The 24410-nt window shown below is 49.7% G+C and overlaps 12 protein-coding genes across 12 annotated transcripts; 5 read left to right on the top strand and 7 right to left on the bottom strand.

Annotated features, from left to right (window-relative positions):
• Window positions 1-235: 235 nt before the first annotated feature.
• Window positions 236-4756, top strand: N7447_003568 (ribosome biogenesis protein URB2; the record flags this gene model as incomplete). Its single annotated transcript, XM_057227843.1, has 2 exons — window positions 236-253; window positions 323-4756. 2 exons carry the CDS (start codon window positions 236-238, stop codon window positions 4754-4756), a joined length of 4452 nt encoding a protein of 1483 aa, XP_057087184.1.
• Window positions 4757-5214: 458 nt separating this feature from the next.
• On the bottom strand, window positions 5215-7029 carry N7447_003567 (copper fist DNA-binding domain-containing protein; the record flags this gene model as incomplete). Its single annotated transcript, XM_057227842.1, has 3 exons — window positions 5215-6719; window positions 6782-6942; window positions 6995-7029. 3 exons carry the CDS (start codon window positions 7027-7029, stop codon window positions 5215-5217), a joined length of 1701 nt encoding a protein of 566 aa, XP_057087183.1.
• Window positions 7030-7581: 552 nt separating this feature from the next.
• On the top strand, window positions 7582-8609 carry N7447_003566 (putative mitochondrial outer membrane protein (Sam35); the record flags this gene model as incomplete). Its single annotated transcript, XM_057227841.1, has 3 exons — window positions 7582-7815; window positions 7906-8145; window positions 8214-8609. 3 exons carry the CDS (start codon window positions 7582-7584, stop codon window positions 8607-8609), a joined length of 870 nt encoding a protein of 289 aa, XP_057087182.1.
• A 79-nt stretch (window positions 8610-8688) lies between these two features.
• On the bottom strand, window positions 8689-9653 carry N7447_003565 (class I SAM-dependent DNA methyltransferase; the record flags this gene model as incomplete). Its single annotated transcript, XM_057227840.1, has 2 exons — window positions 8689-9456; window positions 9555-9653. 2 exons carry the CDS (start codon window positions 9651-9653, stop codon window positions 8689-8691), a joined length of 867 nt encoding a protein of 288 aa, XP_057087181.1.
• Window positions 9654-10330: 677 nt separating this feature from the next.
• N7447_003564 (cell division control protein 14) lies at window positions 10331-11242 on the bottom strand (the record flags this gene model as incomplete). Its single annotated transcript, XM_057227839.1, has 2 exons — window positions 10331-10947; window positions 10999-11242. 2 exons carry the CDS (start codon window positions 11240-11242, stop codon window positions 10331-10333), a joined length of 861 nt encoding a protein of 286 aa, XP_057087180.1.
• A 778-nt stretch (window positions 11243-12020) lies between these two features.
• On the top strand, window positions 12021-13208 carry N7447_003563 (FPP/GGPP synthase family protein; the record flags this gene model as incomplete). Its single annotated transcript, XM_057227838.1, has 2 exons — window positions 12021-12382; window positions 12458-13208. 2 exons carry the CDS (start codon window positions 12021-12023, stop codon window positions 13206-13208), a joined length of 1113 nt encoding a protein of 370 aa, XP_057087179.1.
• A 421-nt stretch (window positions 13209-13629) lies between these two features.
• Window positions 13630-14575, bottom strand: N7447_003562 (Smr domain-containing protein; the record flags this gene model as incomplete). The annotated part of the gene is made up of 4 exons (XM_057227837.1): window positions 13630-13978; window positions 14061-14311; window positions 14389-14489; window positions 14542-14575. 4 exons carry the CDS (start codon window positions 14573-14575, stop codon window positions 13630-13632), a joined length of 735 nt encoding a protein of 244 aa, XP_057087178.1.
• A 1943-nt stretch (window positions 14576-16518) lies between these two features.
• Window positions 16519-17744, top strand: gpaA (guanine nucleotide-binding protein subunit alpha gpaA; the record flags this gene model as incomplete). The annotated part of the gene is made up of 4 exons (XM_057227836.1): window positions 16519-16636; window positions 16693-17035; window positions 17094-17650; window positions 17701-17744. The coding sequence occupies 4 exons, from the start codon at window positions 16519-16521 to the stop codon at window positions 17742-17744; spliced, it is 1062 nt and encodes a 353-aa protein (XP_057087177.1).
• A 707-nt stretch (window positions 17745-18451) lies between these two features.
• N7447_003560 (uncharacterized protein) lies at window positions 18452-19501 on the bottom strand (the record flags this gene model as incomplete). The annotated part of the gene is made up of 2 exons (XM_057227835.1): window positions 18452-19267; window positions 19346-19501. 2 exons carry the CDS (start codon window positions 19499-19501, stop codon window positions 18452-18454), a joined length of 972 nt encoding a protein of 323 aa, XP_057087176.1.
• Window positions 19502-20153: 652 nt separating this feature from the next.
• N7447_003559 (uncharacterized protein) lies at window positions 20154-20435 on the top strand (the record flags this gene model as incomplete). The annotated part of the gene is made up of 2 exons (XM_057227834.1): window positions 20154-20259; window positions 20302-20435. The coding sequence occupies 2 exons, from the start codon at window positions 20154-20156 to the stop codon at window positions 20433-20435; spliced, it is 240 nt and encodes a 79-aa protein (XP_057087175.1).
• Window positions 20436-20988: 553 nt separating this feature from the next.
• On the bottom strand, window positions 20989-21486 carry N7447_003558 (uncharacterized protein; the record flags this gene model as incomplete). Its single annotated transcript, XM_057227833.1, has 1 exon — window positions 20989-21486. The coding sequence occupies one exon, from the start codon at window positions 21484-21486 to the stop codon at window positions 20989-20991; it is 498 nt and encodes a 165-aa protein (XP_057087174.1).
• A 970-nt stretch (window positions 21487-22456) lies between these two features.
• N7447_003557 (acyl--CoA ligase) lies at window positions 22457-24267 on the bottom strand (the record flags this gene model as incomplete). The annotated part of the gene is made up of 4 exons (XM_057227832.1): window positions 22457-22682; window positions 22731-22834; window positions 22881-23163; window positions 23213-24267. The coding sequence occupies 4 exons, from the start codon at window positions 24265-24267 to the stop codon at window positions 22457-22459; spliced, it is 1668 nt and encodes a 555-aa protein (XP_057087173.1).
• Window positions 24268-24410: the final 143 nt, after the last annotated feature.

Below are 24410 nucleotides of genomic sequence, written 5' to 3'. Positions count from 1 at the left end.
GAAGTAAGTATAAATTGAGCCGGAGCTAGGTCCGGGCAAAACACGAACCAGTTGCAATGATGTGGAATTATAGAGGTGAATGGAGGCGTGTGGAGTGCAAGGAGTTTGGGAGGTTCAGCGGACCGAGTCGATTTAGCCAAAGGCGGTCGGAGCAATCCGCGGTTTTTCTTCTTGTCTCTTTTTTTTTTCCTCGACAAGTAACCACCACTCTCTCGAATAATTTGCTTTTTTCGAGATGCCGTTGATTGCGGAGGTAAGTCAAATGTTATCTGGAAATACTCTATGTCTTTTTTCCGGGATCTAATGTGTTGCGCTTCTACAGCGTCCGCGCTCATCGCAAGAGGCGCTACTCCGCCTCGAGAAGGGCACCGCCAGTCCGACAACCCAGATTCACGAAGCGGCACAGATTATCGGTGTGGATTTGACACTATGTGAAAGTCACCCAGAAGTCCACCAAGATCATAAGATCCAAACAAACGCTACCCCGAAGGAGGAATGGGTCCTGCGATGGCTATTGAAGAGACTGAGAAGTGGGAAGAACTATAGAGTGGACGCGGCTTCGTTCCTCTTATTACGACAGCTAATCGACCTGATTTCGCCCAAGAACCTCGCTGCTATTCTTAAAGATCAGAAATTCCTATCGATTCTATGTGATACATTCGAAGATTTGGAGGCTGATATCTTTTCCGGTTTGGGGAACGGGCTTGCAATCCTAAGCTCTGACTCCGATTCCAGTCACACGCTGTCTGGATCCCCGACACACGATGATCTCCGAGGAAACCAAGGGAAAAAACGCAAGAGAATGACAACTGAGAATGATGCAGACGCCATGGATGTGGACGTGGATGAGCAGCGTCAGAATCCCGCAGCATGCTTCCTCGCCTTCATCCGCGCCTTGGATTGTCTTCACGGATTTGTGACACTTACGCACCGCACAACTGGCACTGATGGGGTGGCAAACTCTCATTTGAAGCTTGCGCTGAGAGGCGAGCCCGAAGCCATCGCTATGCTGCTGGGTCGCGCATTCCGCGTGGCCGCCGTGGCCGCCAAGCAGTTCTCGCAGGAGGGGAAAACAACCGATCTTCAACACCTGCTGTACGTGTTCCCCGCGGCAGTGGAACTGTGGGAATCGAGGTCTTACCGTGAAGATGATATGGACAACAAATCCAGCAATGAATTTTTCGCGAGACATTGCTTCGCTCACGCACTCAGACTCCAGATTTGCCTGCGATCTGCCAAACTTGACACCGACGAGCGAGCCACACTCCTGCATGCGATTGAACGCATTATTGCCCTTCATGTCTTACTTCCCGCTCGTGCAGCATTCTTCGAGCGTGGAAGCTCTGGCATCGATTATTCTCAGGATGAGCCCGATTGGAGCTCGGTCAAACCAGTGACTGATACTTTCCGGCCGATCATTCGCGAGTTTGCTGTGGCCAAGGAAAACAAAGCAAGCAATGAAGCTTGCATGCATCCTTGGCGATCAGTGGAGCTTCTTCCTGAGCTATTTGACAACGCTGTGCGTGCTGTTCCTAGAGATGTGTTCCGGAGGCAGACACATGAAGCTCCGTGGTTGGAGACTTTGTTCGTCGCTGTTGCGGAGCTAGCGTTCTCTACTGCAAAGGAGGAAGACTTTGCTACCTTTTCTTCCAAGTTTATCTCGGTATTGGAGCACCTCCTCCAAGTAGCTCTCGACCGAAATGTTGGTCTTTCTCTTCACACCATTCTAGCGCATGCCAATTATACCGGTCTTTTCGAACAAGGCCTTGAAAAGGTTCAGTGGAATGTGACTGCTCTGTTTATCAGTCTTGGTGTTGATATTTTCTTGCCAAACTCCGGTTTGCGTGATTCACGTAAGCTTCTTGATGCATTGCTCGACAAGGTTCTGCTACAGTGGCGCGAAAGTGGTTCCCGGAAACGGAAGGAATACGAAATTATCAAGAACAAGGTTGTGCTGCCTTTAGTGCGAGGTTTCGCTGCCGCAAGAGACCTGCCCAACTTCATGGAAATTTGGCACAGCCAACTCGTTATTGTGGAGGAGGCTCGCCAAGATAACAGCAATTTGAGTCTGTTCTCGGTTTGGGAAGATGATGAGTTGGCGGACGCTTACTCGGAGCTGATGCGAACCTCCCTCACTGAGGCGCATATTGCTGCCCAGATGCGTACCGCTGCTAGCGAGACACGAGCTGAGAATGGCAAGGTTGCTGATACCCCTCAGTCTTACGCCAAATTTGTTATTGTGGAGGCAAGCTTCCGTGGCCGAGTCTCAACATTCCCGGAATCGGAAGAAACCTTGAAATCTCTCTTTGAAACCATCACCTCTACTCTGTCATCGAAGCAGGCTCTGCACTGGAGATGGCGTCTGTGGCGCTTGGTTCGCAATTGCCTAGAAAACACCCTACAGTCAGCCGACAATACCATGGCAAGTGCCATCATGCCATTGGTAGAAGTCGCCGCCAAGACTATTCATAGGAACCACAAGGACCTGACCAAAGTTCAGCTCGCTCCTCTCGAATCCTGGGAGGCTTACCGGTTTTCAATTGTTGCAACCAAGGCACACGCCAATGATGAGCAACTAAACTCATTTGTTAAAGCCACCAAGGATGTCATAGAACTCATCACCTCCATCTCAACCAAGGATGCCAAAAAGTCGATGAAGGCGCCCTGGAATGGCCGCACAGATACTGTGGATTCCAAAACAACCCTTGGCCTTGCTTACTTCCTGGCTCTTGTTAGGGTTCCGGAAGTCTGGGCTCTTATCTCTTCTGAGGATCGATCCCGTCTGTTCCGTCATATTCTTTCCCTGGCAGCTGCTCAACACCAATCGTCGTCGTTGCCGTTGGAGGCTGTTGCAGCAGAAGCAAAGTTCCTCCAGGCCTGGGCGAGCGTGGTCTGCCACGAATATATGCTCAATGCTCCCTTCATTGTCTCCGATCTTGCCCTTCTACTCAACGAGAGCATTGAGCAGGACTCCTCCAACCGCAAGCTGCTTATCGAGAGCTTGCAGAGGGTTCCGGCCCCATTAATCACTCGGGGTCTGAGGACAACCATTTTGAACAAGTTGCAAAATGTTTTACTTCAACAGGACAGTTCTCCCGAAGTCACAATCGGAATGATTACGATGATGGCGAAACTGGCTGCCATGCCCAAATGTGATGCCGCACTGACCAGTGACTGGGAGCCGATCTGGACTGCTGCTCGAGCCGTACCGTTGGAAGGTACCGACCTCGATCTCCAGATCATGAAAGCATTCCGAAGCCTGCATCGCGCGATATCGGCCAAGCTCCTGGTTGTGTCTGATGATGACCGGAACAAGATGTTCAAAAAACTATTTTCCCGGGCATCGAAGCAAACCGCTAAAATGAACCAGGTGGATCGTGATTCCATGGCCTGTTACCTTTTGAGGTTGACTTTGTCAGAGCTCTGGGTCCACCGCAAGCAACTGGAGACAGCCTTCTCCGAGAAGGAACTTGCCGCCTGTCGCCAGAAAGTGTTTGACTTCGTCTTGGCCGACATGAAGCATGTCAAAGACCAGTGCAGGAAGCAGAAGATGGAGGAGACAATTACCATTATCAAGACCATCGATGCTCTAGAGGATTTCGAAGATCTAGCCACCAACAACGCTGAAGTGGAGAAATTCCTGTCCAAAATCGACAATTACATGGAAATGACCGTTGATCCGGAACCATCCCGATTAATTCGACGCCGTCTTCTTGCCAGCAAGGGACCCGAGGAAAACATCGCTCAGCCAGTCCTGCAATGTGCCGAGACCCTTGCCCTGCAGTCTCTCTATGCCGAGGACCAGCAGCTCTTTATCCGGACCACCACCGAACGCTTCCGCTCCATGACCGTGGAAAAAATCACCCAAACGATCTGCGAAGTCCGTGGACTCGGCTTGATTGGCGAAAACGCCGGCTACAGACTCCTCGTGCTCTACCTCGCCGTTTCCTCGCTCCCACCCGTCGAAGACAAAGAGAGCGCCACAGCACGCGAGATCTCCCTGCTCTGCACGTCCCTCTCTGAAGCCATCGTCCAAAGCACAAGCATCGACCAATTCTGCTTCGCCTCCGAATGCCTAGATCTCCTCCTCCGCAGCCACACCCGCAGCCTCACCCAATGCAACATCGACAGCATCCTCGGCGCGATCGCAAGCGCCTCCTCCAAAATCGGCCCCCAGATCTCCCCAGACTACGCACCAACAATCTATACCCGCCTGTGCCGACTAATGGGCGTCGTCCTCAGCCTGCAACGCCTCAAGATCGGCGGCCGCTTCCACCTAGTGGTGAACGCCATGCAGCGTCTACTGAGCTGTCTCTTCGCGCGGTCCCGAAAACGTGGCCGCTCCCGCTTCCAGCCAACTCTCTCGCAGCCCTTCTGGCTCGCCCCACTCGACGCCTCACACGCGACCTACTACACCCGTCTGCTCACCTCGCTGTGCGACCCTACCGTCTCGGCGGTTCTTCGTCCCCAGCCTGGTGCATCCCGTGAGGCCCTGACTGATCAGACGAAGAAGGCGAGGCGCATTGCTGGCCAGTACTTGCAGTATGTTGTTATGGAGTATGCGCAGTGCTCGCTGCGTGGATCGCTGTCCCCCGAGGTGAAGGCTGCTATCTTGCCTGGTCTGTATGCGGCTCTGGATGTCACGTCGCGTGAGTCTATGCGTGCGCTTAACGCTGCGCTGGATGTCTCTGGTCGTGCGGTGTTCAAATCGCTCTATGATGACTATGTGAAGTTTGGAAAGTGGAATAAGGGTTGATTGGGGTTTTGTGGGTAACTGTCCTTTGTATACTATCTTTTGTTTAAGAATTATGATATCCCCCAATGCATTGATGATCATCATATTGATTTCAAAGTAAGATAAATGGAAATACAAGGAAAATTCATGTCCCCATCAGGGTTTTTGGGGTTGGCAATAGTGACTCGGTGTCTCTGGCTTTTACCCCAACACCTGCGTTGCAGGTATGGATTACGAGTAAAGCAATAATACACAGCACACTACACAGGTCAATAAGAAACAAATAACTCGAATAGCGGGGACAATTTGACCCAATCAACGACATTCAAACAGGTATTCTATTACTGTGGCCGTCTAGAGCAGAGATTTTAGATAGGGTATCATGGGAGATCATAAATCATGCAAGATCAAAATCAACGCGGGAAAAAAAAAAAGAGGGGAGAAAGAAAATGGTAAAAAATCATCAAGCCATAGATCATCTAGATCATGGAAGTCTCCAAAGTGCGCGGACTGAGGCAGGGCACAGACACATTGTCTAATACTGGAATCCGCGAAGATTGAGATGCAGCGGAACTTGTGTGGGGAACATGGCGCGAAGGTTGGGTTTGCTTGTCCGCTGTGTGGGAAGTGGAATGCTCGGGGTTAGGCAAGTCTAGAGAAAGACCGTTGTGGCCGCTGTGTGTGAGACAGCCGACACAGCTGCAGTCGCTGCCACATTGGCAGCTGCCCGTCATGTCAGAACAGGCGCTTGGTAGCCCGACTGGGTATTCCAGCGTATAATACTCCGAAGGATGCATCAACTGCTGGTTCAGCTGGTGATTTGCCGACAGAGGGGAGGAGTAACCGCTGGGTAGTGTGGAATTTGGGTCCGAGTAGCTATCAAATGGAATTGGCTGGAAGCCATGGTCCATCGAAGGAGTGCTTTGCATGAAGTAAGGGAATGGGGTCGAAGGGGTGCCTCCCTGGTAAGGTGAGGCTTGGTAAGGGTTGATGACTTCCGGGTTCTTATCATCGCCGTTGGAGGTGATGATGGCACCCATCTCTTGGACATGCTGCCGTGTTGTGGTGTTGAATGGATGAGCAGCGCAACCAAGGCACTGGCAGTCTTCTCCGCATTTACAATCGTGACAAGGATCGCCGCTTGGTGGGGCATTGTACGAAGGCTCGATGTTATCGAGCATGTATGGACCCGTAGAGGGCTGCGTGATTCCAAGACCGCTCATCGGGTTGGAGTACGCCATGGACGGTGGCGATGTGACACCGTATGACATCCCTGTTGGCGGTATTTGGGGCTGAGAGTGTGCCAGCATCATTCCCATGTACCCATTATGAAGGCTTGGGTGTTGGGGATGTGCTTGATGCATGGAGGAATGCATGTAGTCTCCATGCGTGGGAATTGAGGAATTTTGCCATGGGGACATTTGGGGTATGGGGAATTGCATATAACTTTGATCACCCCAAGCCATAGGTTGTTGGAACTGCTGCTGGTCAGCCTCAGTGTACACAGCTTGATTTGTGGAAGGGCGAGACGCTCCACAACAAGATCCACCATTCTGGGGCGGAGCAACAGCCGCCGTGGGAGCGGGGGTTGGGGTAGGTGGCTTTGGCTTTGTCTTTTGAGAGCAGCAGCTTGATACTTGGGGAGACTGCGAGTCTTGTCTGGTAGGTTCTGCGGGCGATGGCGTCTTTTTGTTTTGTGTAGATGTAGTGGGAGATGCGCGTGAACCATTTAACCCGGGCTGTGAAGAGAAGTCTGAAATCAAGTTTGGCGTTCCATCTTCGAGCTTAACCTTGTCTGGCATATTTTCTAATGCCCGTGCTATGTTTTCAGGTGCTGCTTGCATAGTACTCTGTCTTCTTCCAGACTTTTGAACCTTGCCCGGAGCTGGTGACGATGTGGAAACCATGGAGGATGGGGGAGACTGAGTTGAGTCATTGGCATCCATGGGGACTTTATAAAGCGGTCGACATAAGCATGATGAGCCTGAAGCAAGTCAGTACAACGCAAACACATGCGTGATAATTTACTGGTAAAGATATCTCTACCTTTCGGAATGCGGACCATCACGGCATATGTCTTCTGGCAGCTGCAAGTTCCTTTCGGGTGGGGACATTTTGCCAGAGGACGGCCTGCTTTAGGGACCTTCATCATGAGTCTATCGAAGTGTTGGCATTTTGACGATCGGTGACCTCGAATGCATGGTTCACTAGGGTAACTGTTTAGCCCGGTTTCATTGACAATACACGATATATTCCTACCAGGACCACTTGGCACCTTCTTCGTCGAGAGGCATGTTGGCGACGAGATATGTATGATTCCGTCAAAGTTAAGGTGAGACGCAAGATTGATTCGTAATGTCGCAACCGTGTCGCAGAACCACAATATTTAGTCGATACCCCGCGCATGCAATCGCCCGATTCCGTTAGGTCCGTGAGACGCCTCGTATTTGGACGACAAACTAAGCCATATGTATGCGCGTATTGTCAAAAGGTCGTTCGAGAGAGGGCAGATCGGAGTGAAAGGTGGAGTCAAGACGGAGCGAAGTGGAGGTTTTGGTTTCTTCAAGAAGCGGGAGAGACCGGACTAATGTGATCGCAACACCAATACCATGAGATATGAAATAAGCACTAAGATACCGAATACATATGATCCGAGGCCATAGATCGCAAGTTCAGGCTATTCTTAAGGGGACGGCGAAAAAAGAGGTGCGGGGAGGTACGGTACCTGGGACGTATTAGGTAAGGTAATGCCTTCCTTTTCGGGCTTGGCGCGTCGGAATTGTTTCGATGACGGCACTTCGGGACACTTTTGGGACTTTGGCGACTTTGGACTTCCAACCACCACAATGCCACCCAAAGCCCCCGATAGTCCAGAAGAGTCCAATGCCAGTCCTTTCTTTACAATCCCCGCTCCTCTAAAGCGCCTCTTCGACAAGTTCCCGTTGACTACCTATCCCCCCAACGAGATCCCTCAACGCCTTCGACCGCATGACAATGTCAACCAGCTGTACGTGTTTGCCGACGCATCTGGCGCACGACATGGCCGACCCTCATTCAATCCTCAATGTCTCAAATGGCAGGTTTGTGCTATCTATACTCGCATACTCGCATGCAAGGATGCGTGTAGCCGTCCCTGTCGGAACCATACTTACTGATCGGTCTCGTCCTAGGCATACTTGAAATTCGTAGGGATTGACTTTGAGATCACATCGTCCAACAACCATGCATCGCCGACTGGCTCGCTGCCTTTCCTCCGTCCCTCACTGCCGGCAGACACTTCGAATCCGATCCCTTCACACAAGCTCCAAAAGTGGGCTATTGAACAAGTTCACTGCGAGGAAGAACAACAATTGAACCTGCGGTTCGAGGTGTATGCTTCGCTTTTAGACAACCGGATACGCAGTGCTTGGGTAGGCCAATGATTCCCTCAGAAGAAACCCCTAAACTCGAAGGAACTGACCGATGTGTCCGTGTCCAGTTATACATGCTTTACCTAGACAGTGAGAACTTCGACGCCGTCGCACGCCGACTCTACGTAAACCCCACAACCTCAAACTCAATCGTGCGCGCCGCTCTAGGCCACCAGCTCCAGCAGGCCGCCCGCGATGAGCTCCTCAAGACATCGCGCTACATCGACGCCGCTGATCTGGAAGGCGATGCAGGTGGCGCATTCGAGGCGCTATCCACCTTGCTCGGCGAGGACGAGCACTTCTTCGGCCGACCCAACCCCGGCCTCTTCGATGCCAGCGTCTTTGCCTACACGCAACTGATCCTGGACGATAGCCTAGGCTGGAAACGGAACCGGCTGGGACAACTGCTCAGAGAGCATCCCAATCTTGTACAACACCGCGACAGATTACTGAAATTCTTCTAAATGTATAACAGCAAACCATGGCGTTGAACTTGGACTCATTTATTTAGAAAAAAATAATATCTATCCCAATTGACCTATCTCAACCCCTTTTAACAAAACAAACCCCAAACCAAACCCTAACCCCAACCCATTTCTTCGCCCTCGCCCCCAAAACATCCCCCAACTGCTCATCAACCCCCCTAACAACAACCCGATCCGCACCAGCACCAATAACCTCCTCAACCTCAAACCCAGCCTCCCTAGCAGCATCCAAAACATCAGGAATATCATGACAATAACTCGTAGGCCGAATCTTAATCCCCCTCCCATCCGTAAACCCCGCCTGACTCCTCGTCCCCATCTCAGCATGCATATTCGTCACAAGCAAATACCCACCAGGCCTCATAATCCCCGCCGCAGCCGCAAAAAACCGTTCAAGCGGAATATGTTCCAGCACCAGCGTAGATATCACGCCCACAGCACCCTCTCCATACAACGAAGACGGAAGCTGCGTTCTTGATACGGGTTGAAGGAGGTCAAGCATACCGAGCTCAACGTCCGTCTCCGTTGCGCTTTTCGCATACTCGCGTGTCGCAGTCCGCGCTACGTCCAACATCCCGCTCGAAGCATCTAGTCCGATTACGGTAAAAGAACTGGCTTTGTTGGCTGTAGATAGTGCGGAGAGGAGTTGGATTGTGTTGCGGCCGGTGCCGCAGCCTAGATCTACTAGGGTGGGGCGGGTCTTGGTATCGGTGTCCTGGGTCTCTGGTTGGAAGCGTTTGCTAACTCGGTCGACGAATTGGGGTAGTAGGGAATGCATCTCGATTGTGTCGAGGCGTTGGAGGAAGTTTCCGTCTGTGTTGTAGACCTGTTATTGTGTTAGTTTGGGTTTATGGGGTGCATATGTTGTATAGAATATAATAGATAGGATGTAGATGGTGATGGAAAATGGTAATATGCACCCACCTCAGCCCATTTATCGTATGCTTCTACCGTGTCTACATATTGCGTTTGCTGTGAGTTCCCGGAAGGCTTTGTAGCCAGCAACTCCTGAATTGTCGCCATTTTGGATGTCAGGGTGATTGTATATTTCGGGGTTGTTTGCGGGGAATATATAGATCTCGTTCCACGCTAATACTTTGACTTTTCTCCACTCTAAACATCGAACATGGGGTATACAATACAGTCCGTGCTACAATGAGTCACACATGAATGACTCATTTATAAATATAAGTAGATGGAGAGGTATGAAAAATAACGGGAATAACCGAGAAGCTTGATAGCCCTAAGTCCGAGTCTACGAAGTCTAGGCCTTAAAACTACAGTTACGAAAGAATGTTGATGATCATCAGAAGTATATGGTAGTTTAGTTTAGTCACAGAGGAGAATCATACACATTCATGTCACCATTAAAGAGACAAGGAAAGCGACAAGGAAAAGCCCGGGGAGAGAGCACACTAGGTAGAAAGGTCGACAAAGGTTCCAGAATTGGAGTAGAAAATAAAGAGAGCACAAAAAACAGGCCAAAAGAGGGCGAGACATCAGTCCAGGAAATCGCATAATTGCCGTACCGGACGGAACATAAGTCAAACGCACGTGAAGAAGAGAAAAAGAGGTAGGGAGAAGAGAAGATTGAAAAAAGGGTGGAGAGGAAAAGGGAAAAAAAAAACACCAAGTAATTGCAGCGGACATCGCGCATATTTGGTCATCAAGCAGTGAGTGAATCAATCATCGCCATTCATTCAGTAAACCGTCGCTCCAAATGGAGCGGTCTCCTTCAGGTCCTCTACGAGGTCCTCCACATTATTGAGATACCTCCCCAGAAGAGCCTGCTTCTCGTCCGTCGTGCGGGTATCCCGGTTTGTTTTACTCGCAGCACTTGCTGCGGCGGAGTGCGCACTGCGCGAGAAGGGGACAGAGGAGAGTTTGCTCGGGCTGCGCTGCAGGCCTAGCGGGGAAGACATTGGTGCCGGGGTGAGGGTCTCGGGCATCAGATAGAAGTAGAGGAACTCGACGAGCTTGAGCTTGACTTCGCGGGACGTGGCTCGCTGCTTGAAGAGTGATGTGACGGTGAGGAGGCCATCTAGGTCCTCGAATGTGCGTGTGTTTGATGGACAGTCCAGGAGGGCTGTGACGAGTGTGAGAAGGGTTGCTGATTGCACGGCTGGACAGTTGATTGGGTCGAGGAGGTCGAGGAGGAGGTTCATGTAAATCTCGCGGGCGAAGAGGGTGCGCGAGCCGCGATGGAGGAGGAGGGAGCCTTGGATTAGATCCAGTGTGCAGACGATCAACATATCATTTGTACCGTTGCTTCCGCGGCCTAGAAGGTGTTCGAGGCAGGATACTAGACGCATAGCGACTAAAGCATATGGTCAGCCATAGTCTGGGATAGAAATTTCAAAAGACATACTGTTCCATTGAAAGCTTTCCTGCAATTTGGAAAATTCTCGAAATGCCGGATCATCTCGCAAGTCTGCCAATGTCTTTGGCACGGGCTGGGTATCGGGGGAGCGTGATCTCCGGTCCGAGACAGGCTTAGGTTTGGATAGACATATCTGTGCCAGTAGTCCCTCGACCTGGCGTAATCCTTTACGGATCTTGCTAGGTTCGTATGAGGAGAGGTAGTCGAACGAATGGGCTAATAGAGCCTCCATTGATAAATCAGATGCGAGATGGAATTTCAACCATCAAAAAAAGAAAAGCAAATGAACATTCTTAAACGAAAGGTCAAAGAGTGAGTGGAGAAGGTCCGTGTGGGTGGATGAGGTCAGTTGGGCCCTTCCAAGGTTCGGCGGTAAATAAAGACCCGTTGCCCCAGGCAACTGGTCAATAACCAAGGAACTCATCACATCGGGGGAACTCTTAGCTCTTTTTTTTTAGATCGACCCTGGCGTCAGATTCGACTTTAATGTTAATTATAGCTATCTCCTACCTATAAACCTGGTTCCCCATGGAAATCCAAGCGCACATATGTTGACCTTGCTTACTCCATGCTCCGTTGCTATAGTGAACATTATATCTTATATCCCTTGAATTATTTACTAAAAACTACTTGTGACCTATCAAATCATCTGCTCTCTTTTATCAATAACATTGAAAATTGACATATCTCATTTGTCAGCCCTTAGGTGTACTATCCAGCCCTGGAGGGCTGAGGGCCTGCCCAGAGGTGCAGCCCGCTTAGTCATGAACCTCGGCATCCATATTAGACACCTGACCTCGCCATGTCCACGTGTATGTACATCTTGCATAGCCGTTTTAACGATATCCATGGATATTATAGTCTTATTGTATACGAACATATCCATGGATGTTGTAAGCTATTGATGTCATACTATCGCGTAACTCCGGGACTCCCCTCACCCCCGGAGCTCCGTAGCTCCCTCATGTATTTCTGCCGCCTTCACCCCCTCCATCTTCCCCTCCACAATCATGAATTCAACGCCCTTCCCACCACCAAGTCCAGTTCCTCCCCGGACAAGCTCAGCAAATGCAACAAATGGCAGCAGGAGCCCCTCCCACCGATGCAAGGTGTCAATAATGGACGAAGAACCGACAAAAACGGGACATCGTCGTAACAAGTCCAGCGTGGACGGCACCAAGTACAAGGACGGAACATGGTCATCGAAGAATGACAAGATCCTCATGGGCCCTTATGACTACGTGCACGAGCACCCAGGGAAAGATATACGCCGACAACTGATCCACGCCTTCAACGCCTGGCTGCAGGTCCCGCCGGCAAGCCTGGCGATCATCACCAAAGTTGTAACGATGCTGCATACATCATCGCTATTGTGAGTTTGAACCCCCACAACACCTCTTTCCTATCTCCCACTCCCCATCCCGATGCTAACCAGCGCGGGCGCTAGAATCGACGACGTCGAAGACAACTCCGTCCTCCGCCGCGGCATCCCCGTCGCACACAACATCTTTGGAACGGCGCAAACGATCAACTCCGCAAATTACGTATATTTCCTCGCATTGCAAGAAGTACAGCAGCTCAACAACCCAGCCGCGATCAACATCTACGTACAGGAGATGCTGAATCTGCACCGGGGCCAGGGAATGGATCTCTTCTGGCGCGACACGCTGACCTGTCCAACGGAAGACGAGTACCTGGAAATGGTCGGCAATAAAACAGGCGGGCTCTTCCGTCTCGCGGTGAAACTCATGCAGGCAGAGAGTACAACGGGCAAGGACTGTGTTGCCTTGGTTAATGTCATGGGATTGATTTTCCAGATCTGCGACGATTACCTCAACCTCTCGAATACAGTGTACACGGAAAATAAGGGATTCTGTGAGGACCTCACTGAGGGAAAATTCTCATTCCCGATTATTCATAGCATTCGCTCCAACCCGTCCAATCACCAGCTGATTAACATCCTGAAGCAAAATACGAAGGATGTGGAGGTTAAGCGCTATGCGGTGCAGTATATGAAGAATACGGGCAGCTTTGCGCATACCAGTCGGGTGGTCACGGATCTGCGAGATCAGGCGTTCGCGTTGATTGAGGTAATTGATGCCACACCGAGGATCAATGGAGCTGGTGACGGGCAGATGGTGCGTGCTATAGTGGAGAAGATTGTGGAGTCGACACTGTCCGATCCAAATGCACGCTAGTTGTTGCGTTGTGTTTTTTGGTCCTTTTGCTATGATTTTAGGTTGAGTCTTTGTTGGATATACCCAGTTCCAGTTATCTTGTTTTCACACTTGGCTATGTAGCTACGAGCGTTCACGATGATATGATTTATGTTGACATGGTCTCGAGAGTGTAAAATGTTGACAGAGTTGTACTCAGCAGCACGAAAGTAAATGGCAGTTTCATTAAGAACAATGTCCATGTTCATATAAGGGTATAACCACATCTCTGCCATAAAAAGTCGTGTCAAGGCTGAGCCCAGACTTGAGCTCTACGTATGTAGATGGTAAATGATTTAGAAACGAGAAATCAAAAGCGCAAAATGTCAACATCAAATATGCCCACAAACGCAATGCATCTATGTGTATGTCCGTGTATGTCCCAAACACCAGAAATATAAGCTCACATAACCACACAGCAAGCCTTCTCGAGCTTGCGCAGAACCTTGGGCAACAACTTCTTGGCAAGCTCCTCGAGCTCGTCGGGCTGTTGCTGTCCTTGCTGCTGGTGGCCATGTTGTTGACCTTGTTGGTGACCCTGGTATCCCTGTTGGTGGCCAGGGTACCCAGACGAGCCGCCCTGGTGACCGTTGTATGGAGGCATAACAGCCTCACCACCAGTCAGGTTGACATAGATGCGACCGGCGTTTTCCTCGGTGGCATACTGCAGCCCCAATTCGCGGCACACCTGCTCGACGCGCGGCTTGATTTTCTGGATATGATTCGCAGAGTGGTTTCCCTTGCCGACAATCCTATACCGCAATATATTAGTCGCGTAAATTCCAGCGCACAAGGTTTTCATTCTCCCTGGGGTTTGCTGTGCTGGCAACTTACACATGAAGGTGATTCTGTCCGTGCGACTTGGCGTACTTGATCCGTTCTTCCAGGATCTCCTCGGCCTCCTCGACAAACTGTCCGTGCAGATCGATGGTATCGGCCTCGACGCGCCCATCGGCATTATTCTCACGGAAGATAAACTCAGACGCTTGTCTGTTATATTCCTCCATCTTACGGCCGTGGGCCTTTCCCTCCTCGGAGAGTTGCTTGGCGCCGGCGCCATCCCCGTTCGAGTAGGCTTCCTTCGACTGGTGGGAGTGTTAGCGGTGATGAAACCAGGAATGCGGTTGCGATTGTGATAATCGAGTGGAATTGGGTCGCATACCCGGCCGAAACATTGTCCGCGCTTGAAGGCTTCCTGGCGCGCGAGGTCGCGGAGCCGATCGTACTCCGCCTCGGCGTCGCTGCTGTTGTCGTGGTTGAAGGCTGATACTGTTAGCAAGTGTAATTGTATGGAGTAATTAAGGTATTTACATACCCCGAGGGCCCATGTGGGACATTTCGTGCGACATGTTTGTGATGATTAAAACGGGGGGAAGGGAAGGGTACCTTCTTAAGGGTGGGGAATACCCGAAAAATCAGATCGATTGAGTTTGGTTCTTTCAACCTTGGTTAGTAGTTTCCCCGATCGATGGATCCAAGATTTTGGCCCCATTGGGATTCGGTAGAATGGAACATTAGAAGTACACTAGATTAGTATAAATGTAGATGTGTATGAAAAAAATATATATATGTATAATATTAGCTATAAAGCCACGATTCTAGTGGCGAGATGAGTGTGGATGGACAATGGACCCTTGAGAATGATCTACGCAGTTAGTCAGGTAAATTATACTTGTACTGGAGGTGTAACTGGTATTCATTAGTAATGACCTCCAGAGGGAAATGGAATTCAGAGTTCACTTTTAGACGCGAACTTCAATAGTCTCCATTGCCACGAGGAAATAAGTGGAGTCTAATATCAACTCCTCACACAAAGCGGCAAAATGGCGGCAGAAAACGGCTAGCACTAGCTGGTGGGTCGGTGTAGAACTTGAGGAAGAACCATGGAAGGCGCGAAAAGAGGAAATCCCCCTTTCACTCCTTTTTTTTTATAGCCGATTTTGATATTGTTTCGGGGTTCCCTGCTGACTGACCTCCTTTTCAATTATAACTTGCTGGATCTACTCCGTACTAGTGGGGACTGAGTATCAACATTGGAGGTGTGACAGTCGGTGTCTCGCCATTCTCAAATTGTCGCTTAGGTGGACTGTGGGCTCCACTGGAGATAAAACGGAGGATCCACGGATGTGCAGACTGCCGGATACCTGTTGGGGTCTCCGTACTATTGTACCTCAAAAGAAGTTTGAAGTCTCAAAAAACTCGACATGGATGTATGAGATGAGGGGCAGACTAGTCTGATTGGGCAAGAGCTCTGGCCATTGGCTTTGTTTCTTTATGTCTTCCAGACTGAAATCGGCCGAGACGAGATCCTGCTGAGATGGGGTCAGGCGTCAGACTATATGGAACGACCGTGTGGGTACGGAGTATAGAGTGTAGTACGATATACATGTTGCAATATGTCAGGGGTTCCCTAGACCAGTTGAATAGTCGGACTACTCTTAACGGTGTTTCCAGCATTGCATCTTCAAATGTGATTCGTTTGTAGTTTGATATGCTCTCCACACGATCTGCACGCCTCCAGGATTCCGTATGTTTACATGCATGGAGGGTATATTTTATTCTGTATACCAGATAGCGCGTCAGCATCTGAATGTTCCACAGATCTAACATATATATAGATACCATAGAATCCGATGTACGGAGTAGAACACAATCGCGAAAGCAAAAGGGGCTGAATGGGCCCCCAGTCAAGTCTCCACACCGCCCAATCAGCTGACTCCGGGTATTGTTCTGTATCTTTTGTAATCAAAACATACGTCCGGCGTATTCAGGCCGTACTTTCCCCTAATCCTCAAGTGTAATTCTAGTGTATCCCCTTTCTCTGAAACTTTCCCAATTTCCCCCCTCTTGCCCCTTACCTGGTGAACTTTTTATTCTCTCTCTTCTCCAGATTGGATTCGATTCGAATTCTTCTGCTTCCTTTCTTTTCGTTTTCTTTCATTTATACCCTTTTGCCGCTTCATTATTTTTTTTTTGCAAAAGCACGTTCAGGTGGGTATTCCTCTTTTTCCCCCCTTTGATCTCGTCAATTGGCTTGCTCTGGTAAATTCGGTTCCGACTCCTTGCGTCGGGATGCTTACACTCTGAAACGCCGTTTGCCTCTGCTCGGCGGTGCTTGTACTACCTATGCCACGCCCCCCTCGAGATCAATGCGATATTTCCCTCGGATGAAATTATTCCAGCTTGCTGACAGTTGATCAGACTTGGACAGCCCCTGTAACAGATATCCCTCTACCAAGAACCTTTTTCTCACCTACTTTCACACCGTTGATTGCGACTTCATACCGTCAAAATGGGTTGCGGCATGAGCACCGAGGATAAGGAGGGGAAGGCGCGGAACGAGGAGATTGAGAACCAGCTCAAGCGCGACAAAATGATGCAAAGAAACGAGATCAAGATGTTGCTCCTCGGTATGATCCCTTGACCCCTGGTGGGAATATGGGCAAATGGCTGACTTGGGATACAGGAGCCGGAGAGTCGGGCAAGTCCACGATTCTCAAGCAGATGAAGCTCATCCACGAGGGTGGATACTCTCGCGACGAGCGTGAATCATTCAAAGAAATCATCTACAGCAACACCGTCCAGTCGATGCGGGTCATTCTCGAGGCCATGGAGTCCCTCGAGCTCCCTCTCGAGGATGCACGCCATGAGTACCACGTGCAGACCATCTTCATGCAGCCCGCTCAGATCGAGGGCGACAGCATTCCCCCGGAGGTTGGAAACGCCATTGGCCAACTTTGGCGCGACACTGGTGTCCAGGAGTGCTTCAAGCGCTCACGCGAATACCAGCTGAACGACTCTGCCAAATAGTGAGTATTGACCGTTCGTCTGGTCGCATTGCGACATGGCTAACTCGTTCCCGCTTAGCTACTTCGATTCCATTGAGCGCATTGCTCAGCCCGACTACCTCCCCACCGACCAGGATGTCCTCCGTTCCCGTGTCAAGACCACCGGTATCACCGAGACCACATTCATTATTGGTGACCTCACATACCGCATGTTCGACGTTGGTGGTCAGCGATCCGAGCGTAAGAAGTGGATTCACTGCTTCGAGAACGTCACCACCATTCTGTTCCTCGTCGCCATCTCCGAGTACGACCAGCTTCTCTTCGAAGACGAGACCGTCAACCGTATGCAAGAAGCCCTGACCCTGTTCGACTCCATCTGCAACTCCAGGTGGTTTGTCAAGACCTCTATCATTCTCTTCCTCAACAAGATCGATCGTTTCAAGGAGAAGCTCCCCGTTAGCCCGATGAAGAACTACTTCCCCGACTACGAGGGTGGTGCCGACTACGCCGCGGCTTGCGACTACATCCTCAATCGTTTCGTTTCCCTGAACCAGGCCGAGCAAAAGCAGATCTACACTCACTTCACTTGCGCTACCGACACTAGTCAGATTCGTTTCGTCATGGCAGCAGTGAACGGTAAGCTCAGCCCAACCCTTATTGCACAACATATGACTAATGTTTCACAGATATCATCATCCAAGAGAACCTTCGTCTCTGCGGTTTGATCTAATGAACCTACTGGAAGTGTGTCGAACCTAGATCGCATGTTTTTATTAACTGGGGCTGATCGGATCTGGTCAAAAAAAGCCTCGTTTCAAGATCCCGGCGTTGATTCTCTTTTGCGTTTCCTTTTCTTATTCTCTGTTCTAATTTCCCCCGTCTTGACACGATCTCTAGCCGGTTTTTGTGTTTCCTGTTTTCTATTGTCACTCCTGATATCCACGACAGAAAACAAGTGTCTCCCCTTCTTTTTTTCTCTTTCCTATTTCCTTTCTTTTTTTCCAACCCTGATTTGAATGCTGGATATCCTATCATCTCTCTCCCCCATTTCTTGTTTATGTATGTAACCATATCTTCATCCCCCCATCATTTTCCTTGGTCTTGCGTCCGTTGGAAGCCAAGAGCGTCCATCCGGGCATTGGGCACGGGGAAATGGCAGGATCCGCGGATTTGAATGTTTCCTTCTCATGTGTCATGCCAGGCCGGTCGTTGGGTTATTTCAGAGTTCATTGACTCTTAAGGTTCTGACTCTTAATTCCACATTGTTTCTATATCGCTTTCGATTCGTATTTTTATATTCGTATGCTCCCAGATTGTAGATATCGACAATCGCGTTGTGATTATGTAGACAGGTATAGACAGATAATCTATGCAGAGCGAAATGGGTATCGACGCATAAAGATAGGATCAAACTAGCGTAGAAAAAGTCATCACCCCTCAAAACCTCAACTTCGGCCCAACATAAACAATCAGAATAGCAACAACCCATAGTCCGAAAATCCATGCATACAACATCATCCGTCCCCACAGCCCCTTCCCCTCTGTCATTTTGCGCAACATCCCCATCCTCTTGCCCGCCGCCTCCATCGTCGTACTCGTGCGATCGATACCCGACACCGCGCGGTCCAAAGCAGACTTCTCGCCCTCCAGCGTCGACTGGAAGCTCTGCGATGAGGATTTCAATTGCGAAGCGAGCGTCAGAAGAGAACTGGTTAGATCTTCCTGTTCCATTCTGTGGGTACTCAGTTCAGTTTCTGTTCCAGCGAGCTTGGTCGTATTGCTTCCAGTCGCGGATGCTTTTTCAGTGGGCAGTGCGGGGGTTTTACGGCGATTGCGGAGGGTTGGGGGTGTTGGTTGGCTTGTTGATGAGGGGGTTGGTGTTTGGGTTGTAGATGCTGTTACGGATGAATTGGTGGTCTGTTGCGTTTCGCTCGTTCCCTTTCCTTCTCGTTGCGAATCTAATGGCTGAGTTTGTTTCTGTTGGTCTTTGGGTTGGGATACAGGCGAGATAGATTTCTCGGCGATGGGCTTGGAGAATAGCTCCTTCCATTCGTCATCGTCGTCGGTCTCGTCGTCTTCATCTTCCTTTGCTTCGGCTTTGGTGTCTTCCTCGTCGAGAAGGGTCTGTATACGTTTCAAGAGCTGTTTGTCGCGCGCGATCTCGGCTTGGGCTTCATGTTTGCGGTCGAGTGGTTTGATTTGTGGGAGGGAGCGCTCGAGTTGAGTAAGGAGTGAGCGGGCGTATTCGACGTTCTGGAGCTTTGGTCAGATTGAGGTTCTGATATATTTTCTTTTGAAAGCAAGGCTTGGAAATATGGAGTAAATGCTTACCTTGTTCACGCGCATACGCTGGTATTCTGATTGTTGGAGTGAGCGTCGATCTGTCCCCGGGGAGAGGAGATTGTGCTCGAGTCTGGTGAACAGGCGGGCGACGTTGAGAAGAGCGAGATCTGGAGAGCCCTCAGAGGGGAATGCGGTTACCGTCATGACTGCGACTTGGAATCAGAAAGTGCGGTAGCTGCAGGTTGAACATGTGGCGTCGATGTAGAGGGCAGTTTCGAGATGACTCAGCCATAGCAGAGCCGGTTCCAGGTGGGGACGGTGGATCTTGGGTTTAACTCTCAGTGGGAGGTCCACAGCCCCCAAGTATACCACAACTTATCTATATCTCCCTATATGCTATACTATTGTTTTTTCCCTATTCTCGCTGTTTCTACATCACTTGACGGCCAGAATGTCGTTTGCTTTCTCAGTTGGAGACATTATACTTTGCAGCCAAATCACCTATAGACTATTTACTACCGCAACCACGGGGCGGAAGAATGCACCACGCGATCTATAAGAGCTCGAAGACGTCTTATTCGGCCTGAATTGTTCTCTGACGCAGTTGCAAAGAGCTTCAATAATCATCTTGTCCAAGAACTCCAATACTCTGGACGATGGTACTGCCAACGTTGCTCAACGATTAGGGTTTATGGTCCGTTCATGCCTCCAAGCCCTAGGACATCTCGAAAGGGCGACAGACAAGTACCGGGCAACAGTGGCCACACCTTCATTATTATTACATGATGGGCCCCTAGTCAATTTCTTAAACTCCCACCAATTGACTACTCAAATTAAAACACAATGGCGGCGGATCATGTGGGACCTCAGAGGCGAGTCCTTGACCCAATACCGACCGAAGCTTGAGTCGCATCTTAATGCGATCAACCTTTTCTTGAATACCCTCATATGGTACGTCCTATGTATGATCTATATTTGGACCTCATGTCGCTAATACATTCTAGGTCCGCCACCGATCGCATCGAACAAGATGGCATGCGACAAGGAAAAAGGACGAAGAGTTGCTTCACCAAGCATCACGATTCAACAATACATTGCTCCACCTGATTCCGAACCCAAGTCGTACGGGACTGAGTAATTTGTGTGAGCATTCTCGTGGTTCTTCATTAAGCGTATCATCGACATTTGAGTCAGTTCACTCAAGGCCAGGTCCCAGACCGGACTACGATTCTAGGGCTGTATATTTTATGGGAAGTCGGCGAGACCATGCAACTTTCTCTAACGGTATAAGAGCTTAATCATTGGACCTTCCCAGGGCTTGCTGCAAAGGTTTCGAGCCTGCGGGATGACCCGTCTTGATAACCGTCTCATTGCAATGGAGTTATGGCGTTTACTTGTGATTTACATACATTTGATCATGTACAATTGAAGAAATCTGCCGCCCAAAGCAATGCTTGACCGAAAGAGACAATCCAAGCCCACGCTCTAAGGAAAGACATTATTCATGAAATAGTAAAGACACACGCAGGGGAGGGAATAAGAAAGAAAGACATGATAAAAGGCATAATAAAAAGCATAACAGAAGGCGTAAGAAACAGCAAAACAAAGATCACAGTAAACACAGAGCCACAGTCTGAGATACAGTAAAGAAAAAAGACCACCCAAGTCCGTCAAATGAAACAGGCGACCAGCTAGCTGTATTCAACAACAACCCGCTTCCAAGTACGCCCTCCCTCGACATCCTCCTCACTCATTTGTTGGACCGATTCATTGCGCTTTTGTACCTCTTCGCCTGATGCAGGCAAAGAAGCCTGTGGAAATGCAGGACTGCTCGCCTCGATGGCGGATCCCTCGCTTTGCAGTTGTCTGGCCTGTGCAGCGAGAGTTCCACTGCTTGGGAGAAGGCTTGTATGCGATAAAGGTTGTAGAATATCGCATGCAGATGGAGCGAGCAAGCCCGGTGAGACGATTTTTCCTTTTTCCATGGTGATAGACTGGAGCCAGAAGTCTTGCTCTTTGAATTCGGAGATAGGAATGTATGCTTGTCTCCGACGATATTTGATATACCGATGGATGATGAGGCCGAGAAGAAAAAAGCCGACCAAGCTAGTCACTGGCAAAATAAGCTTGGTAGTCGACTGCAGGAGCTCACACGACAGATGGGTGTATGCTTGTTCGACAGTGTTCATGGCGGGATTTGGGGTTGGATAACGTCCACCACTCACAAAGAATATGTTGAAACTGTCTCCCCTGTCGAAAGGGGGGAACAGCTCAACTTAAGACTGCGCGTGTGGGGAAGTAAATCTAGGCCAGACAAAGGGTTTTACCGAGTCACAGATACCAGTATTGAATCGAGACTATAAGCGGACTTAGCGGGGAGGAGGCGAGCGGAAGGAACTAGTGGGACGGTGTGCAGGGGGGACATTTTTCAGTTTATATATAAGAGTTAAAGATTGAAATATATCCGAAATAGGCTATGGGGGGGTGATCGAAGATCGAAGCATAGCGGGATGTATCTGCAAGATAGGGCTCTGGCGTACATCGAAAAAAAAGGAAAAAAAAAAAAAAAAAAAAAACCAGGAGCCCGACAACCGGGATCTCGTATATTGCAAAGAGGCGAATGAGAATTACTTGACAGATCGAAAAGCCAAAATACAAAATAAGCCGAATGTCTTTTGACTCCAAGTATACTCAAAGTGGATAAATACGGCCAGCCAGCCCTCTCCACTCAGCTTGCCTCCTACACGCCACTTAGACCATTGACATCTTACTCTCTACGGAGTATACTGATTAAACGCAAAGTATCCATCCGAATGAAACATGTGTCGATCATGACAAATGTACCAACTGTACTCCGTACATAACTCCGTCTCTAGATGGCATTCAGCTGGCGCCTGCATGGGTCCCCGCGCTAAGCACGTTCATGCATCGAATCACACTGCAAGATCCCTTTCTCGGCTATTCTGGGCTACACGAACTCATGCGAACAGTTAATAATCGCCCCAGGTCTCTTCAATCCGAGGGATCGACGGATCGCCTGTGCAATACTGCAAATCAGGGGGGGGGGGGAGAAATAAATAATTATGGTATACATTGTACCTATTTGCTGGATTTCCAGAAGAAAAAAAAAAGTCATCAAATATATAAAAATGTACCAGTCTAGAGCTTAGCGACAGGCTTCAGCTCCGCTTTGGCTTGTTCACGCAATTTGACACGAAGAATCTTGCCCGAAGGATTTTTAGGTATCGCATTGAGGAATACAACCCCACCGGTAATCCGCTTGAACGCGGAGACCTTATTATCGATGAAATGCGCGATCTCCTTTGCGGTGGCGGATTGGCCTGGAGTGAGCACCACATATGCGCGAGGTCGCTCATCGTTGTTGCTAATCGAATTTAGAACCGAAAAATAAATAAATAAATAAACCGCTTACCTGACAACTCCGATCACTGCAACATCTGAGATCGCCGGATGTTCAAGTAAAAGAGCCTCCAATTCGGCGGGCGCCACTTGGTTTCCCTTGACTTTGATTAATTCCTATTCACATTAGTTTCTTTCTTTTTTTTTTCCTGAAAATAAATACCTTCATTCGATCCACAACATGGAATTTATCATGATCATCCACAAACGCAATATCACCCGTGAGCAGCCAGCCATCTTCAGTCTTGGTCTCTTTAGTGGCCTTTTCATTGCGCCAGTAGCCTTTCATGACATTCGGAGCCCGAATCCACAGCTCGCCACGAGAATTCCTCTCCACCTCTTTCCCATCGACCATAATCTTCGCCTCGCAATTGGCATTGAGCTCACCAACGGACGCAGAAGTACTGATTTCCGTAGGAACCCATCCCGTCACCGAACAAGTCGCCCTAGAAATGTTAATTTCCAACAATAAAAAAAAAAAAAAAAAAAACTCACTCAGTCATCCCCCATCCCTGCTTAATATTAATCTTCCCAAGAGGCCACAACTTCTCAACCTCCTCACAAACCTCCCTCCCCAACGGTGCAGCACCACTCCCAATCAACTCCACACTACTCAAATCATAATTCTTAACGGCAGGATGTTTCGCCAACGCAACCACGACAGGCGGAACGAGAATCAAATCCGTAATCCGGAATTTCTGCGTATACTCCAACATCTTGATAAAATCAAACTTGGGCATGAGATACACCGGCGTCGCGCGGTACAGCGCAGCTGCAATGAAGATATTCTGCGCCATCGCATGGTACATGGGCAGGAAACATAGCCATCTGGAACGCTCGAGGCGGGCCTTGTAGTCCGGATGAAGACTTGCGGTGTGGCAATACTGGAGCATATTGGCGACGTAGTTCTTGTGTGAGATCTCGACGCCTTTGGGTCGGCCGGTTGTGCCGCTGGAGTAATTGAGTGCCAGGGTCCGGGATGAGAGGGTCGGTGTGTTTAGTTCGTCCCAGCTGAATGCGCGACCTTCTTCTTCCGAGGCGAGGAGGTCGCCCCAGTACGCGCAGCCCTGGGGGGAGCTTGTGATGCCATCGTAGATGGAGTTGTCGAAGGCGAAGATGCGGGTGTGCGGTAGATTGGCTTGCTTGGCTGCTTCGAGACCTGTTTCTAGACTGTTGCTTGCGCAGAGGAGGTATGTGGCGTCGCTGTCTTGGAGTTGGTAGGCGAGTTCGCGGGCTACGTAGGTTGGATTTGCGCCGGTGAAGATTCCCCCGGCCATGATCACGCCCATGAAGACTACGGGGAAGAAGAGATCATTGCCCGAGAAGAGGAGGACGCGGTCTCCTGTCTGCAATCCGGATTTGCGTAGACCGGCGGCGAGCCGCTGGCTCCAGAGGCGGAGATCATGGGTGGTGAGGTAGTGGGTTTCTGGGCGGGCTGCTTCCACGTAGCACCGGTGTGCTTTGGAGAGAGGTGCTGTGGGCGATTGGAGGAGAAGAGAGGCTAAATGGGTGTCGGGGATGTCGATTGTCCAGCGGGATTTATACGGCATGTTGGGAATATAACAGGTAATGTTTCAATAGCATGGATAAAGCGGAAGGACTTGTAGGAACATGAGGGCTTCATATAAGCCAGGAGTTTATATAGTATATAGTCCTAATGCACAAACTCCGTTCATAATTAGTTCATCTCCCC

The sequence above is a fragment of the Penicillium robsamsonii genome (assembly GCF_028829455.1).
Source record: "Penicillium robsamsonii strain IBT 29466 chromosome Unknown utg000002l_segment0_segment0, whole genome shotgun sequence".
NCBI lineage: Eukaryota > Fungi > Ascomycota > Eurotiomycetes > Eurotiales > Aspergillaceae > Penicillium > Penicillium robsamsonii.
Note: the sequence above shows the minus strand (reverse complement) of the source record. Positions and strands in the feature narration are given on the sequence as shown.